The sequence below is a fragment of the Trichomycterus rosablanca genome, chromosome 17, assembly GCF_030014385.1.
Source record: "Trichomycterus rosablanca isolate fTriRos1 chromosome 17, fTriRos1.hap1, whole genome shotgun sequence".
In the NCBI taxonomy this organism is placed as follows: domain Eukaryota; kingdom Metazoa; phylum Chordata; class Actinopteri; order Siluriformes; family Trichomycteridae; genus Trichomycterus; species Trichomycterus rosablanca.
Window position 1 is genome coordinate 5,991,930 of NC_086004.1, and position 19,624 is coordinate 6,011,553.

Here is a 19,624-nt window from a genome sequence, read left to right on the forward strand (position 1 = left end):
AATACCTGTCAATTACACCTTATTATTTCAATTATTATTTTGTGTGTTTAAGACAGATGGGCAAAAAGAAACCCACCACATGTGTATACTGTATGTCAAGGTGTAAAGTAGATATTAAAAACACTAGTTAGTTCTAAGCAGTATTAAGCTATATACAAAATTATCCCAAACCAATAGTAATTAGGGCCTACTGTTCAGACTCAAATACTGTTCAGACTCAAATACTGTTCATATAAATGAAAACACCAGCATTTCTATACAAAAGTACTATATTGCCTAAATTGCCAACTCTTAAAACCAATAAATAAAATATACAGGGGGTAATGTGATTAAATTGTGTCTTCTGATACAATTACGAGATCAAATCTCATAAATGTAGTCTTATTATCATCGGTGGTCTGGTACCGACATCCTTACACAAAGATGATTGTCTTCAAGCAAGTTACATCAACCATCAAAGATGTACAAGCAACAGGCATCTGTGTTTTATGTTTCTGTTAAGGTCTGAGGATTCTAACCCTAGATCATCAATATGTGAATCTGATCAGAAAACCAGTTCAGTCATTATATGGGAAAATCTGTAATAAAAGCTAAACATACACACCAAAAAATATATATTATATTGTATTATTTATAGGTAATAGGTGGCAGGAAATGGGTGGGTCACTGTGGTGTCTCACAGTGAGAAGGTCCTGGGTTTGATTCCCAGATGAAGCACCCTGGGTCCTTTATGTGGGTAGTTTAAAATATCTCCCTGTGTCTGCTGTGCTGTGTGGGTTTCCTCCAGGGGCTCCGGTTTCCTCCCACAGTCCGAAGACATGCAGGTTATTTGGTGCTGCTAAAATTGCTCTAGGTGTGTGTGTGTGTGTGTGTGTGTGTGTGTGTGTGTTTGCCCTGTGATGGACTGGCAAACTGTCCGGGGTGTTTTCTACCTTATGCCCAGTGAATTGTACCCACCACAACCCTGAATAGGATAATATGACCCTGATAGGATTCTTGACTTTCCCTTTGGGATAAATAAGTGATGTATCTATCTATAAAGCAGTGGTAAAACAGACAATGAATGAATGAATGAATGAATGAATGTATTACACGAGAACCATGAAATTTGGCCAGTGCCATGAAAGTCTGTGTAGTGCCAGGGGGGTTGCAGTTAACTGAACCCACTAGTTTGTGGGCCACACTAATTTATTTTGGATTTATTCTTTTTTATTTGGATTTAAGCACAAAACCTGTGACAACTATGACAACAATGTGATATCACTGGTCCACTTGTCCAGCCTTTGGTTGTGGACAGAAATGGTTCTGAGGGAAAATAATGCACGTTTTTAACCTTTGAATTTAATAACATTTTTTGGTCATTTTTTGGCCCAGGCTGAAATCTACATTGGCAGTTCAACACTGTGCCAGTTTAGTAATGATGTTTTTGTAGTTGATGGCTGAGAGCGGTAACCCACATGTAGGCTCCACATAAAAATAAGCTCATTAAAAATGACATTTGAGACAGTTTTTTTTTTTTTTAGTTTCAGTGTCAGATAGACGACAACTTATTTACCTGTAGCAGATTATAAACTGACAAGGTTAGAACTAGCCAGTAAGAGCGGTATGGTGGCTCAGTGGGTTGCACTGTCTGTCACCTCACAGCAAGAAGGTCCTAGATTTGATCCTTTCTGTGTGGAGTTTGCATGTTCTCCCCGTGTCTGCGTGGGTTTCCTCCGGGAGCTCCGGTTTTCTCCCACAGTCCAAAGACATTCAAGTGAGATGAATTGGAGATACAAAATTGTCCATGACTGTTTAACATTGAACTTGTGAACTGATGAATCTTGTGTAACGAGTAACTACCGTTTCTGTCCTGAATGTAACCAAAGTACAAATCATGACATTAAAATTCTAATAATAAATAAATAAAGTACACAGTAACAGCTGAGAAACTGACACACGTCTACCGCAACGCATAGAATAAAAGTTATTGTAGTACAGAGTAAACAGGTGGATTATTTTTTGTGCAGGGGTGTACAGGGGGGGTCATGCGTTACCTTTGTGCATGCCGGTGTATCGGTCCTTCAGCACTGTCAGTTCGTGGATCTTGCCAAACTGTTCGAACAGGGGCTTCAGGTCTTTCTCCTCCAGGTTGCGCGGGATTTGCCCGATGAACAGTTTAATGGCGTCTTGGTCCTTCATGGTGCCGTTCTCCGGGTGGATGGAGATGGACTCGGAGCCGTTCATGGGTTCGGAAAGCGGGACGGGAGCGCTCTGGTGCTGGTAGGGGAGGTGGAGGAAGAGGAGGAGCGGATGTGGGCTCGGTGCTGCCCAGGGGCCAGGCGCAAACAGGCTGCTGCACGGAACCGGTGCTGGAGCGGGAACCGGAGCGGGAACCGGATTGAGAAGCGGAGCGGCACAGAGCGGCTGCCTTCCTGCTTCAGTCTGAATGAATCTGGCCATCACCAGCACCCAGCAGCCTGGAGAGCAATGATGGCAGCGCGCGCACGCTCACGCACGCACACGCGTACACTCACATAAACACGCGCAGAGAGAGAGAGAGAGAGAGAGAGAGAGAGAGAGAGAGCGCGACAGAGAGAGAGAGAGAGAGAGAGAGAGAGAGAGAGAGAGAGAAACCCGAGCGAACACACACACATACACACAGACACGTGCACGCACACAAGCAGCATGGGGTTGAACGCATGTCACGCGCATTTGCTGACACTGCAGCGACACCAAGTGCTGATAACCTGGAATTGCAAATATTACTTTTGTTGCATTCAAATGTGTAGAAAAAAAAAAAAATACAGTCATGAATTAACATTCACTAAACGCTTACTCCTGGTCAGGGTCGCGGTGGTTAGACGCCACCCGGAGAAACATGGCGCAAGGCCGCAAACAAATTCATTTACATTTTCGGCATTTAGCTGACGCTTTTGTCCAAAGAGACTTACACCGAACCGAACAACATGTAAAACCTACTGGCATTAAGAATCGAACCCATGTCTTCATGGCCTATGTTGCTGTATGCCACAGTACCACCCAGTTTTTTAATAAATATTACATACATACATTACATTATACAGTCTAAGCAATTCAGTGTTAAGGACCTCGCTCAAGGGCCCAACAGTGGCAACCTGGCGATGGTGGAGTTTGAACCAGCGACTTTCTGTGTACTAGTCCAGTACCTTAACCGCTAGGCTACAACTGTCACTACAGGGCAAATACAAGGGCATTACGCACTAACACATAATCATTCACTTACATCTAAGGGACCATTTTGCGTAGCCAATCCACCAAACAACTCCAAAGTGAACGTGGACACGTTGAGAACATGTAAAACTTACTGGTATTAAGGATCAAACCCAGGTTTTCATGGCCCATTGTATTGTATGCCTCAGTACCACCCAGTTTTTAATAAATATTACATACGTGCATTGTAGTAGTTAAAATATTACATACAGATTTAAGTCACAAGGTCTTCATGTTGCGGTTGTCTTGAATTTCAATTATTTAGACAACTGTTCCTCTTCTGGGACTGAATAATTGGGTGCGTAGGGAAAACCCTAAAAAGCACAGTGGTCTATTATACTGCACCACCAGGTCTGAGTTCGCATCTCATTGGTGCTATCAACCGACCAGACGCCTACACAGAAATGATTGGCTATGTCTGGTGTGGAGTGGCCAAAGTCCTGCAACAGCTTGGCAAGGCAATGCATACACAAGGTTCTTCTGATTATTTAGAGCTCTGTCTGAAATTAGTGGACCAATCTGAACTATCATGGAAAACAGTTACTGCACCATTATTTTAATTTCCTGTGATCTCTGAATGCAGGGTGTTAGCTGAGGCTTTCGAAAGAAAGAGTAGTTACCACCTTTAAAAAAAGGTCTGCACCTGCCAAGGAGCCCAAAAAGCATCATTCTCTATAACTCAAAAAGTTTCAAATGCTACACCAGTCCTTCCAAAAAAAGGCTCACAATACAAATTAGAAAGTGCCACAGTACAGGGAGTTTAAATGATCTAAAGCTGACCAGGAAGAGACAGAGGAATCTGAAGAAGTTGTCCCATTTATAAAAGCAAGGCTGCATCACATCAGGTTGGTGGGAGTGGTAACCCAAAGCAGAGCTGGATTGGGATTCATTTCAAGTCTTCCTTTGATGCAATCAAAGGGAAGAGAAAACACCACCTATTCCAGAAGGAGATAAGAGCAGCAGTGGAGGAGGAGACCTGTGGTGGCAGTGAGACAACAGTGTCCCTGGATGATACTGTATGCTTGCAAGAAAAGCTCAGCTGTGGAAGTATTCTTGACTAGAGAGGTGCCATCAGCTTAGGAGTTGAGATCTTTGTCAGAGATAAAGGTTAGCTACAATGTGACCACCACCTTAAGACTAGAATCCACAAAGTGTCCTGCTGGAACAAAAACCTTTGATGGAAAAGTTACCAAAGAAACTGGCTAGTGGAGGTCAATAAGGTGGGTGGAGAGCAAGGTCTCTGGCAGTAGAGGTCACTGCACAAGCACTGACAGTTTGAACATAATCCAAAGTCTATTTAACCTTGGCTGGGTCACATAAATAAAAGTGATCTCATCTTAATGGTTTACAGACGATGTGTCAATTCATAAATTACACTCAACATTTGTCATATTCTACCTGAGATGTCTGAGATGTTCTGAAATATATGATCGTAACTGGTTTGAGAAACAGTCGAAACTGAACTTTATTTTTAATTTGCTTTACATTTGCACTGTTGATTACATTCCCAAATTGTCATGTAATGCTAGTGCAGCACTTTGGCAGTAATATTCAGATTAACCCAGAGATTTGGTTTGTTTTAAATTGTTAAAAACCATTATTATGTCTTTGAGGCAATTTCTAAGGTTCTTCCAGTACTTTATTGACTGCACCTCTGGTTTCAGATACACAGTAAATAGGCTAGCTTTTGTTCCATCTGTAATACTGCTTTAGTACAATTCAGTGCAATTACAGTATTAGAGTTTTGTTTTAATCTTTTGAAAGCCCATTTAAAATTACATTTTTCATTTTAATAGGCTACACTTTTAGAAAGCATTTTATCATTTTAAAAGCAATGTACAACTTTTAAGCAGTGTGTGGAAAGTGACTCGTCTACTTTTATTACTTTCTAAAAGGAGAAGAAGCATTTTAGCAAAACAGATGTGAATAATCATAAAGCTTTAGTACACTTTCTAATATGTTTACTTACTTGCACATGTCAAAATATACTTAAATGCTGTTAAACAGGAGAAATGTGTAATGCTGCAAAACTTATGATCACCAGTAGAGGGAACATGTAGTCAATCATGAACAAAACCTCACACTCCAAACCTGAGATCTTAAAACAAAATTGTGAAACAAGATGAAGTAAGAACTTTAATTCAGATTTATTTAGAGAAAGCTGTCTGAAAGCCAGGACAGTCTAATCCTACAGCAATTATCAATCACAGACAAACTGATAATCTGTGTAAAAGAGAAGTTGTAAAAGTGTTAATAAAACCTTTTTTATTCCACACAACAATTTCCTGCCTGTAACAATTAACTCTGACAGATGCTAATTCAAATACAACGCTAAACATGTTGTGAATTATTAAGCTTGCAAAATATATAGTGTATTAGTTATGGTTAATTAAAAACAGTTTTAAGGAACCAGCTGCTTTTTACATGGACCCACAAGACATCTAAAAGAGTCCTGTGGTATCTGGTAGCTCAGCTGTTAAGAAACTGGACTAATAATCAGAAGGTTGCTGGTTCAAGCCCCACCGCTGCAAGTTGAAGTTGCTGTTGGGTCTCTGAGCAAGCACCTTAACCCTCATAACTGTATGTCTGCTAAATGCCGCAAATTTAAATTTAAATGTTACCAGCAGATCCTTCAACCAGCATCCTGGTGCCATCGCTTCTGTGGTGTAAATCAGGGTTTTTCAAACCAAAAAAATGGGTAGCAGAAAAAATAATAATAATTCAAATAAACGAATTTTAACTGGCACATAGACTTGTAGGCGAACGCTCCCTTGTAGAGGCTTTATGTTACAAACCACAGTGGGGGCAGATTGTACAACGCAGAGCAGAGAGAATGAGATGCATTGTCTGTGTTGCCTTAGTCAAGTAAAACATTTTGGACAAAATGTGGGTCTTCTCAAAAAAGAAAAATCCTGGTGTAAATGATGCACATGTGTCTGGCCGTCCACATGATTTTGGTAAAAAAATGATTCATCAGACCCGTCCACCTTCTTCTATTGTCCTCAGAATGCATGTTGTTGTGGGGCACTTACGCTACCAGCTGTGCCACCATTGCCACCCTTTATAAGTGAAGTATATGTGCCTTATCAGAATGGTATTTAATTGGCCATCTACAGAAATGCTTTAGCTTGGTTTAAAATTTGGTTTGAGCAACTGTGCACTGTTTAGACCATGGTAGAATGTTTTGGTTGCTTATTTACTTGTTTTGGTAAATCAGTCATTCATATGTTTAATTCTTCTGCTCAAGATCAGGGTCACAGTGGGTCCCGCACTGCCCAAAACACCCAGAGATCCACAGCTGGGCACCACACATTCACAAATATAATTACTCACTTACATCTAAGTGCATTTAGAGCATCCAGTTCCCTTATACATGTTTTTGGAAGGTGTAAGAAAACTGAGACACCTGGAGGAAGCCCACAAAGAGACAGGGAAAGTGTCTCTCCTCACAAGACCCAGGTCCTCAGAAAACTACACTATCACTGGGCACTGAGCAGTAACACATCCAGACAGGTCGCTCATCTACTCCAGGGCAATTCCCTCAGACATAGCCAACTGTGTCAGTATGTAGACACCGGACAGGCTGATAGCACCGCTGGGGATTCAAACCCTAATCCCAGCATTAGTTGGCTAGCTCAGTTCTGTCCTTCTGGCACGAATGGGCCAAATGTACCTTTTTTTTCTGCAAGTGGCGCACTCCCTTAATTGCTTAGCTATATTTATGTTGTTGGGTAAGCAGTTAAGCAACATGCTAGTTATCAGAAGATCACTGGTTCAAGCCCCACCATTCCTAGATTGCCACTTAAGCACATCTCATGTTCTTTTTAAACTAATGCCACATAAAAGCATCATGACATGGCTTCCTACTGACTGAGATACATTAAGTATGCACAGTACATCACTCATTCATTCAGCATGTTTCAGACTCACTGTTGCATTAATGCATCTATTACCATTTACTTGATTTTCTGTTGAGAGCTGTCTATTAATTCACGGAATACATTCAAAAGGTGATGCCTGACGAGCATCTCGCACCGAAAGTGAGTCAAGCTGTTATTTTCACCCTTCCACACCGGTACATATCAATATTTTATGTGTACTGCTGCCCATCAGTGCCCTACGACCTTGAATTGCAGATGAGTTGTTAGGACGGGCTTCGGCGGGTTCCCGTTTCACTCGGCTACTCCATGTTCACCCGTAATTAGACAATTTAGTTTGCAGGTTGTGCACCTGAAGCTCTCCATTTCAATCTCACACTACATTAACAAAGCATGGGCCATGCTTCGTGATTCATCTGTGAGTATCAGTTACACTCCGTAGCTTTCACCATTCTAATGGTGTGGTAGTGGGGATTTCTAATACAGACTCATTTCTCTATGTGGAACCTGTGGGTCTATATTATGAGACCAGAGAGTAATATATAAAATATATGAACAATCAGGTGGGTGAGGGGGATCTCAACAGGCTCTGCTGCTCGTTTTCAAACTAGTCATTCCACAATGCTACCTAGCTTTACTCCAGATTGAACTGGACCTGTTTTCCAAAAATATTCAATCATCAAAAAAGGTTTGGAGATCATAGGGGTGTTTTTATTTCTTTATTTATCTCTCAATTTTTTTTCTTTAAAAGTCTTTATATTCCTTCTGGTAGGGTGTATATTACCTCACACACAAACCCCCTAATTGAACTAGATGGTGTCTTTAAATCTTAGATGGAAGGCTAAAATAAAAACACCAACAATATTTTCTGTAATCCTTTGTTAGCTCTATTGACCAGTGGGGTGGGGGCTAAATGTCTAGAGATAGGCTACAAAGTGCACAATGGTGTTTAGGAGCCCAGAAGGGTGCTCAGGTGGCACAGCAGTAAATCTCTCCAGCCTACTACTTCTTAGATCCAGGGCTTGAATCCCCCGTGATGCTATCTGCTGGTCAGACAACTACATACAGACATGAAGCCGATTGATGAATTGGCGTCCCATCCGAGGCATGTTACTGCATTGCGCCAAGTGATTCTGGGAAAAGAGGACCCACTAGGACCCTAAACAGGATAAAGCCTTGGTAAAACATGATAATGAATTGAAATGTTTAGGATTCAGGCTGAAAGTAAAAAAAAAAAGGAAAAAGTAGAAATGACAATTACGTCATGGCTCAGATAGCATGCTTTGCTGTTTTGCCAATTAATGTGAACAGGAAACTGGCAGAATGAGTGCAAGTGTGGCGAAACCTCTGAACTTAATCATTGACCAATAGCTTTATTATTGTTCTATGTTTTTTCATGGATTTTGTTTCACCTCTACAAGGAGCCCAAAATTTCCATTATAAAACGGATAGTTCCGGTCCTAAAATCTGATTGGCTGAGTCGCGTTCGAAGCCGTTGTAAAATCCCCGATAAACGCACACCTAGGACCACCTCACATCATTCCATATTAATACGCCACTGAATAGAGAAAGTTAATGTTATTTTCGCCCTCACGTTGCCTAGCAACACTGTTAATCGGATTACCTTGCGTCGCGGAAGAATGCTTTATTGTAAGTTTATACACAATAAATACATTTATGATTAAACATTGTTGTATTTATTATATTTTATGTTGACCGCCGTTTTATAAAAGCAATAAGCCACTCGAGACCGTACGTTACTGTTACGATTTTAGCACGGGGAAAGAAGTTTTAGGCACTCCGCTTCGCGTCGTAGTAACGTAACACACAGTAACGTACGGCCTCTCGTGGCTTATTGCTTTATTACTGCATCCTGACCTGCAGAATATTCATTTCCTTAATTGTCTCTCCAGCAAATGGGTAGTCTGGGACCTTTTGATTACTAGTTTGGTACCCTAACCACTAGGCTACAACTGCCCTGCTAGGCCCTGTTGTAAGGACAGTCATTATTTTAAATGCCCTAAATAGACAGGCACAACAATGTCCAAAATATTAACCTTTTGACTACAGGCTTATTCCCGGGACTTGACTGTACAATGTTTCCTGGAACTAAATTAGTCTGAGGGAGGGGTGGAGGTGCACGGTAGTGTCTTAGCTAGTCATGGGGTTCAAAATGTCTATGACTTGACATCACAACCATCAGTCCTTCTCATCAGACCTTGATTAAGAATTCAGGGGTAGGACAGTGTGACTAACTGGGATGCTGACTGGTAGGTGTGAAGGTTGGGTCTACAGAAAACCAGGGCCTAAATTGAACTTTAAAGAGCGAGTAGGGTAGCAGGACAGTGCCTTAACTTGTCAAGGAGACTAAGCATCGATGGCATCTGAGCAATTTTATATTCACAATTCATGCCCTGGTTGCTCACACATCTACGTCCTTTGATTGGTTTCCAGGAAAGCAGAAAAAAATTATCTTCTTATCACTTTGAGCCCTTTGAGACATAATTAGTTTAGAACTGGTTGGTGTGCAGTTATTAAAGAAGAGGGGAGTGAATCATCATTTTCCAGCTTCAAAGATGCTTTCCAAAAAATTCAAATTAGCCAATGTACATGGACATCAGACTGCGCAATGGTAGATTTTTGGTATGATAGGAAACAGAAACTGTAGGCATCACCGCTGGAGTGTAAGATAAAATTAATTACAGTTTAATGCCTTATCAATGTCATTTTTGCATTTGTGCATGATTATTTGACACTGCGTGCCCTTGTCATTCTAAAACATTGCATTTGTTGTTTTTAACTCAAATAATGATCACTGTTCTTGATAAACCCACTAAAATAAAGGGTGTTTGTTCTATTTGAAAATATTTTTTCCACTCATTCTCAATTCACCAGCATCATTAATGTGTCTTTTGTACATTTCTTTGATGTTTCCTCTCCCCTGTCCTCTCTCTGAGAAAGTTCTTTGTCATTTTACATATTTATGGCATATAGCATGAGTCAAGAACTGCAAGGCCATCATGTTTGTCGACAGAACACTCCAAAAGCATTCACATCCCACCTCTATACCACCACTAGCAACCAGCTAAACTAACAGTCCCAGCAGTACTTTTAATGGTATCATCATGGTATCATAGGTTTCCATTCATGTTTGTGTATGAAATAAGGTGTTGCTGATGTAAAACTGATCCTGTCAATCTGCTTACACTGGATCAATACGTCCAGCCTTAGGCAGCCACTGTTATGTGAAAAACAGGTGGGTGAGATGAAAATGTTGAAGTCAGTTTATGGCAGCTGTCCATCTAATCAGTGCAAATGGCCCCTGAGCCTCATGCCCAAGATTTTCAGTCTTATCTGCAGGTGTGACTAGTTTGTGTGTGGGTGTACTATCTTTTCATTTTGATAACTGCTTGTGAGATAAGAAAATGCATCAGAAAAATCACAACAACTGTTCAAATGCCTTCTCAGCAACCTGCCAGAAAAGTGTTTCAAAGTTCCCAAAATGTTAAACAACCTCTGAGTAAATCTGCTAAACCAATAGTGGACATTCAGCCAAAACATGTTTGGTAAGTCTAAAAACATGCAGTCAGGTTAATTTGGGACACTGAATTGCCCTATAGGTAAATAGGGGTGTGTATGAGTGTGTGTGTCTGCCCTGCGAAGGACTGGAGCCCCGTCCAGGGTGTTACTGTGTGCCTTGCGCCCATTGAAAAGCTGGGATGGGCTCCAGCCCCCCCGCAAACCTGATTGATAAGTGGTTAGGAAAGTGAGTGAGTGAGTGAGTGAGTGTTTTGGTCAAGGCACTATGGAGTTAAATCAGTGTTATCAGAACCTGAACCTGAATTCTGATACTGATACTTGGAAATAGTATGTGAAATGTGATGGCATTGAAAAGTTTCACTTCAAATTCAAGTTCAGAGATTTAACTGGTTATTATTTTTATTTATTTATTTATTTTAAGATCTTAACGTCATGTTTTACATGGGTTCCATTCTTGACAGATACAGTAGTTACACAAGATTCATCAGTTTAATTTTGTATCTCCATTTCAACTCACTTACATGTTTTTGTACTGTGGGAGGAAACCAGAGCTCCAACACTCTGTAAACACGAGGAGAACATGCAAAACTCCACACAGAAAGGACTCAGACCACTCCACCTGGGAATTGAACCCAGGACCCATCTTACTCTGAGGCTACAGTGCTAGCCCAATTGATTAGTAAAGATAAATTATAATATATTTAGTTTGAATGTGGTGTTGAAATGCAGAGTTTGAGTACAAGACAGGAAATACACCAAAAACACAGACAACAGCCAAAACTTGGAATATATATGAAACAAGGATTGAAACACAATACCACGAAACAATAAAACGCAGGGCTTGTATACACAGACTAATAAAGGAAAACAAGACAAAGGTAAAATCCTATAAACCCATGAAATAACAGAGTGGAAACAGAACCACCACAAACAAAAGAAATAATAAAACCAATAGAAATTTTGTAGCCCTAATGCCATAAGGCGAGATCATGACACTTACTTATAAAACAACATCATACACACAGCTATTTTTTATAGGCATGTAGTCGCTCGGTAGTCCATCACCTCTGAGATATATATCAGTGTATGTATCGCCCAGGCGTCTACACAGACATGATTGGCTATGTCTTTGTGCAGTGGGGTTAATGGCTGATGCCCTGCCATGACTTGATGGATAGGTTAGTCCTGCCTTGCGTTTAGTGTTTCCTGCTGGAACCGGACCTGCCGGGACCCTGACCAGTAAAAATATATCTCTAAAGCTTGACCACAGTCCCTGTTTAATAATCCAACAAGTCCATTTCTGAACATAAATGTCTAAGACATGTCTACAGTATTTTATGTAGTGTTATAGAGAAACGTCCAATGTTCACTATATGGACAAAAGTATTAGGACACCTGATCATGAGTTTGTTGGTCATCTCATTCCAAAACCAGGGGACGTATATTGAACTGCTCCCTCTTTTCTTTGTATCTTTAAGCTCATACACTTTTCTTGGAAGCCTTTTTACAAGACTTTGGAGTGTGTCTCTGAGAGTTTCTGCCTATTTAGTAAACAGAGTCAGTGAGTTCAGGCACTGATGTTGGAAGAGAAGGCCAGGCTCAAGATCCAAGATTAAATCAATCCGAAAGTGTTGATTTCGGTTGAGGCAACTGGAGCTACTTTGAATAGCACACATGTCTTTACAGATAGAGCTTGCTTTGTGCTCAGGAGCATAATCAGATTCATGATTAAAAAGAAAATGGAATTATCTTTACTAATCATTTGGCGTAGCACTGTAGCCTCACAGCGAGTTGGTCCTGGGTTTGATTCCCAGGTGGAGTGGTCCTTTGTGTGTGGAGTTTGCATGTTCTCCCAGTGTGTTGACACAACGTTAAAAGCATTTCCTATACCTTTTATAATTTGTATACACCTGTTAGCAATAGATGTGGAAGAATCAACTAAATTCAAATATTAGAATGGGTGTCCACATACTTTTGGTGATAAAGTGCGTTTCTTCCTACATAACCCAGCTTTTATAGAAATATTCCATTAAACTCTGTCTATCATGAAAGATCTGCAAGTGTAGAAATCCCTATTTTCACTTGGCTGCACCCTTAATCCACATTCCCCTAATTGAGAAAAAGGCGAGACAAGTAGGGCAGAGATGTGCCACTTTTCACGAAGTGTTCAGGATGACTGAATAAAAAAAATTACGTAGATCAATGTCAATGTAAAACCTTCTGGTTACGGGGCCACATGGGTTAGCTTTGCTATGTACCGTGCTCAGAATTGTAATCAGATTTTAATTTGTGTTTGCTTGGCAGTGTTCAGAAGTTTTTGTGATTTTTAGCTCCTCCTGTATATAGGGGTCACATGTATGGTCTGCATACTAGACATGGCACAGATTATACACCGGATGCCGCTCCTGACACACCCATCCTACTTTAATCTGGGCTTGGGACTGGCATTGAGAGTGCACTGACAAGTGAGTTTCCCAATGTCTAGGCTGTTTTTAGCCACCTTTCCTCAAGACATTAACCAATCATGTCCATGCAGATGCCCAACCAACTGATAGCACAGCTGAGGCTGGAACCCTGGATCCCCAGATCTCAGCAGTAGTGGGCTAGCATAATTTACCACCGTGCTACCCAGGTATCCAGACCCTTCATTCAATAGTTTGTTAGCTCCCTGACCAAGACCCTTCTTGCTCAGATGCCAGCTCTACGAAGGTTTAAAGATATTCCAAGCTTCAGCCATTTCAGAATTTATTGAGGCCACTCTGGTCCCAAGGAAACTCAAAAGCTTAGATGTTGTTTTATATCTTTGCCCTCATCTGTGCCTTGCCACAGTCGCCTCATGGAGATCCACACACAGTTCATTGAATTTCATTGCTTTATGATAAACTGTTTTGCTCTCTGACTCATAATATAGAAAAAGAAAAGGCAAGATCGCTGACCGGCTCAGTAAACCAACTCGTCTCAACAATCTCACCATTTTTCTTCTTTTTTGACCTCATAGCCATAAAACTTCAATCATAGTTTAATTTTATTTACAACCCCAATTCAAAAAAGGTGGGACAGGATGGAAAAAGCAAATAATAAAAAAACATTAAAAAATTTACATTTCCTTTGACTTTTATGTGATTGCAGGCAGGATGAACCTGAGATATTTCATGTTTTGTCTGCTCAACTTCATTTCATTTATTAATAAACATCCATTTCGATGAATGTGTGGAGATTTTGAAACGAAAAAACGTTTCTTTTTCTGATTTGGGGTTGTATATTTCGTCATGAATGCTTCATGTCCAGAAGTGCAGACATAACTGCAGGGATTCATATCTGCAGTTTTCAGTCAGCCCCTAGAGCAACAGTAAGGTTTGGCACTGATGTTAGGTGATAAGTAATGGCATACAATCCACAGCTTGTATGCCAGGCCTTATCGCTTTGGCATACAAGCTGTCAGGGATGAACCAATGTGTTAATTAACCTGGCTGTTTAAACCTTGTTTTGCTTTCCCATTGTGTGCTTCCATGTAAGCCACCAAGAAAATCTCAGGATTTATTCATTCAAGACGTTCAGCTTTTTTCAGGCAATTTATTTATCAATACAAAAAACAATTCAACCAAGCGTTTTCAGTCACTAAACCAGTAGCTTTGCAGCACTAACAGCTTTTCAGCTGGGTGTTTACACACCTTCTGCACACAGACTCACACAGGAGGATTTAAATAGCCAGTTTAACTAATTTCCACAGGTGTAACCACTAATCAATCGTCCACTTCATCCCCCAGTGTCCTCCCTCTCACTGCATACTTGAGCTAAACCACACCCCACCTGCCACACTAACTTTTACCATTACTATAACACAATAGGAAAGGGCATTCCCTAAACTGTTACCAATTTGGAAGCGAGATTTATCTAGAATGTCCCTTTCATGCTGTTCTTCAATGGCCAGGACCCCCACAGGACCACCACAGAGCAGGTATTATTTAGGTGGTGGATCATTCTCAGCGCTGCAGTGACACTGACATGGTATCAGTGGATCAGACACAGCAGCACTGATGGAGTTTATAAACACCTCACTGTCACTGCTGGACTGAGAATAGTCCACCAACCAAAAACATCTAGCCAACAGCGCCCCATGGGCAGCGTCCTGTGACCACTGATGAAGGTCTAGAAGATGACCAACTCAAACAGCAGCAATAGATGAGCGATCGTCTCTGACTTTACATCTACAAGGTGGACCAACTAGGTAGGAGTGTCTAATAGAGTGGACAGTGAGTGGACACGGTATTTAAAAACTCCAGCAGCGCTGCTGTGTCTGATCCACTCATATCAGCACAACACACACTAACACACCACCACCATATCAGTGTCACTGCAGTGCTGAGAATGATCCACCACCTACTGTAAATAATACCTGCTCTGTGGTGGTCCTGTGGGGATCCTGACCATTGAAGAACAGGGTGAAAACAGGCTAAAACATTCTATTTGAAGAACGTTGAGCAAACATTGAGCTGAACCACAATCCCAGTACGCTAATTTTATTAGTATTTAAAGATGGGAAAAAATGATTCTACATCCCAAATGAACCAGAATGGTTTGGAGTGTAGGGGGAAGGATGGTTATTGGGGAAGTGGGGGTGTTGTCTGTAGGGGATCACGTCAGCTCCCATTGCTAATCGTAGTCAGCAGATTCAATTTGCACCCACTGAGTAGAAAAGACGCCCTAGTAACCCTTGTGGGCCGTGCAGCTGCCAAGGACATGGTGAATAGCCAGCTGTGTTTTTTTTAGTGGCACCTATTTTCCCTATAGAAAGCATTACTCTAATATCAAAGATGGCATACTGCCACTAATACCATTCACTGTCTTCCATTACGTTGTCATTCTGGGGACAAAAGTTATCTTGCCTCAGTGAAGATAAATGACATGCTGTCAGCAGCCACAAACTTCTATTGCGATGCCAATAATCCATTATCTCTTCAAACCCTCACATTGTCAGAGGTTTTAAGGATTGGTGGTGTACTGCACAGGGTTGGTTTCTCAGGGGTTTCACAAGCAAGGAACCAGTGGGTTGCCGTTGATAAATTGGCGTGAATTTGATCCCCAGGTACCATGACAGACATTGATTAAGTCTCGAGGGATAAAGAGGCAACAACCAAAGACTGTCACAGACTAAGGACTTTCATTTAAATCCACTCTAATCAAGGTTAGGCAGTCACTCACTATGCGGGCTTCAAAGAGACCCGAAGAATCCCGTCGGCAGAGAGAAAAGGTTACCTGCCACTGTTGATGAGCTGTTCAGATGATGGGAGAAGATGGGATGTTTCATCCATTTCTGTTTAATTTTTTCTATATCTGACCTTGACATCTGAGCGCATTGTCAGAAACATTGTCACTATTAAGGAAATCCCTAGAACGACCTGTAATGCTGTCCCTTGTGACATGATGTTTGCTCCCGGCCTCCTTAAACCTTCCTTCAATCATTTTCCTTTAACCAATCTTCTTAAAAAGCCCAAAGATAAAAGAGAACACTCAAGAAAGTCATTTATTTTATCAGAAGAAAAAACTTTAACCACTGACACTGATTAAAAGGATTTTGTGACTTTTGTTCTCAATGCCATAATCTACAATGACCTACAATCACAGTTTTAAAAGATTACTTGTTATCAAATTACTTTCAGTTTAAATAATGAAATCAAAATATGGGAACATACAGTATTTAATGGTGTAGTTGAACAATGTACACAGATCAGCCATAACATTAAAACCACCTTCTTGTTTCTACACTCACTGTCCATTTTATCAGCTCCACTTACCATATAGAAGCACTTTGTAGTTCTACAATTACTGACTGCAGTCCATCTGTTTCTCTGCATGCTTTGTTAGCCCCCTTTCACCATGTTCTTCAATGGTCAGAACTCTCCCAGGACCACCACAGAGTAGGCAATATTTGGGTGGTGGATCATTCACAGCACTGCAGTGACACTGACATGGTGGTGGTGTGTTAGTGTTTGTTGTGCTGGTATGAGTGGATCAGACACAGCAGCACTGCTGGAATTTTTTAAACACCTCACTGTCACTGCTGGACTGAGAATAGTCCACCAACCAAAAATATTCAGCCACAGCGCCCCGTAGGCGGCTGTAGATGCAACAATAGATGAGCGATCGATGAGCGATCGTCTCTGACTTTACATCTACAAGGTGGACCAACTAGGTAGGAGTGTCTAATAGAGTGGACAGTGAGTGGACACGGTATTTAAAAACTCCAGCAGCGCTGCTGTGTCTGATCCACTCATACCAGCACAACACACACTAACACACCACCCCCATGTCAGTGTCACTGCAGCGCTGAGAATGATCCACCACCTAAATAATACCTGCTCTGTAGTGGTCCTGTGGGGATCCTGACCATTAAAGAACAGGGTGAAAGCAAGTTAAAAAAGTATGTAGAGAAACAGATGGACTACAGTCAGTAATTATAGAACTACAAAGTACTTCTATATGGTGAGTGGAGCTGATAAAATGGACAGTGTAGAAATATGGAGGTCGTTTTAATGTTATGGCTGATCGGTGTAGATTATACATGTATATTTTGGTGGTATTTTGCACACAATACATGTTGTGTGGTATCATCTTGAACATCAGATAAATTCTACAAAGTAATTTCATTTAATCTAGTCAAATAAAGTCTAATAAGAAACACTTTCTGGACTAATTGGAAAGCTTTAAGATTTGATTATGCAATCTGTGCAGATGTTTAAATGTCTCCAGGTATCTGACATTATTCCTAACCTGGCGATTTAAATAACATATCAGATCAGTGTTTATTTCCACAGTTATCCAAAGAAAAAACTGATTATAAGGTAAGATGCAGACATTTTGATCTTTGATTAATATTCCATCTGTATCTGCGCTTTAACAGGAACCTTGTAAATGTTTGATTTCAATCAGCAGAGGATTATAACTAATAACTACTACTAATGATAATTACAACCTTTAACTTCCTAGAATATCAATCACTAGGATTATATTAATTTGTTCACCATGTGAATGAATGCATCTCCTTGTTTACATGTGTTTAGGTACCAGTATACATTAACATTCTAGGTAATGCAACTGATCCATTTACAGCAATACACAGCAGTACACAGGACCAAAAATAGCTCCAAGAGCCAAGAGCTGCATTGTTTTTATTGTTCAATGTTAACAGGTTGCACGGGCTAAGTGGGTAGCACTGTCACCTCACAGCATGAAGGTCCTGGGTTCAATTCCCAGGTGAAGTAGCCCAGGTTCTTTCTGTGTGAAGTTTGCATGTTCTCTGTGTGGGTTTCCTCTGGGCACTCTGGTTTCCTCTCACAGTCCAAAGATGTGCAAGCGATGTGAATTGGAGATACAAAATTGTCCATGATTGTGTTTGACATTAAAATCTAACTAATGAATCATGTGTAACCAGTAAATACCTGTCCTGTCATGGAGGTAAAACATGACATTAAATGCTAATAAAATAAATAAAGACAGATATAGCCATGTGTATAATGGTCAGAAAATTACAGCTCAGAATTTAAAGCTCAAGAGTTAATGATGAGGGAAACATTCACCAAGGTTGCCAACATTGTTCACATGCCTGAATCCGCGTGAGCACTGCAATAAAAGTAATGATGACAAAAACAACAACAAAAACACATATCTACTCATTTAGAAACTTTCTTTAATTGAATGTTATGCTTTTAGCATCTTGCTATGCAAATGTGTACTAATTAAGCTTTTATAGCAGAGGTTTTGGGAATAAAAACCACCACTATTAGCTATAGCAGACAACAAGAAATCCACTGGGCCACCAACTGAAGAAACAAAGAAACCTAATTACATACTAATGATGTTTTCATGACTGCTATGTGAGTGCATTTCTAAAGACTTTCTGATGTAATAAAGTTCCAGCTTTTAATAACAGTTGGAGAAACATCTCTACCTGATGTTCCTGGAAAGAAAAAAAAACCCTTTATAAGATTAACTTTTTAATCATGTAGGCACTCTGAACATTTGTATACTCTGAGGAAAATACTGCCTATACTAATCAGGAACACAGCAGCCAACACCAATCTTCTCTGGGTGAATGTGTTCTACCGGGTGAGATTTTCTCTGTATAAGGCTTTGCTTAGAGGTCAAGCAATCAACCCAGAGTTCTGTAAAAGAACAAAGCAAGGTATGTGAGGAAATGTATTAAATATGTGGCTGTTTGGTCTTAAGTTTGTCTTTTTACTGCCTTGGTTATGTTGCTGATGCTGAATTTTGAACTGTCTGACTGGCCCTGAGTACAATATAAACATTGATTTAGCATGTGCGACATGTGAAATAAAGCAGACACCAATGTAAACGCTCTGCGTGACCAAAAGTATGTTAAAATCTTAACAATATATGTATATGTTTTTAACTATTCAGCATTCAAACATTTTTTGGTTTCTGTTTTGCTCCTGTGATAGTCATTAATGTTTGACAACATTTTAAAACATGGTTGTTGAGAATAGCTTTTATTTAGCCAAAAATACTTTAGAACTGATGTTGAGCTTGCTAACAATTGTCATTCCTAAGGAGCCTTTTACACTTGGGTTTTATACATCTGCTACATCCAAACCCAGAATCCTCTATTAGATTGGAGGACAAGTTATTCAGTAGTTTACAAATAGTGTTTTACTGCTACTTCACAGTCCAATAGTGGTATGCTACGTACTACTCTAGAAAGACGCTTGAAATTGCACAAGCAACAGCATTTTATGAAATGACTTGCTGAAAAAATAGCATCCTATGACAACTTTACATCTAAAGTTGTCATAAGATGTCAAAGGTGGGAACAAGACTAGCCATAATAACACAAGAACTAAGCTAATTGCTAATCTAAATGCTAATGCTAATCTCAAGGCTAATGCTAATATACAGGTCCTTCTCAAAAAATTAGCATATTGTGATAAAGTTCATTATTTTCCATAATGTAATGATAA

At 40.3% G+C, this 19,624-nt stretch overlaps 1 protein-coding gene across 1 annotated transcript in view; it reads right to left on the bottom strand.

The window, feature by feature from the left end:
* Positions 1 to 2,475, bottom strand: part of celf5a (cugbp, Elav-like family member 5a) — a 283,398-nt gene extending 280,923 nt beyond the window's left edge. Inside the window, exon 1 of the mRNA XM_063013153.1 lies at positions 2,037 to 2,475. Coding sequence (XP_062869223.1) covers positions 2,037 to 2,442 — 406 coding nt within the window. The 5' untranslated portion in view covers positions 2,443 to 2,475. The remainder of the gene's footprint in view (positions 1 to 2,036) is intronic.
* Positions 2,476 to 19,624: the final 17,149 nt, after the last annotated feature.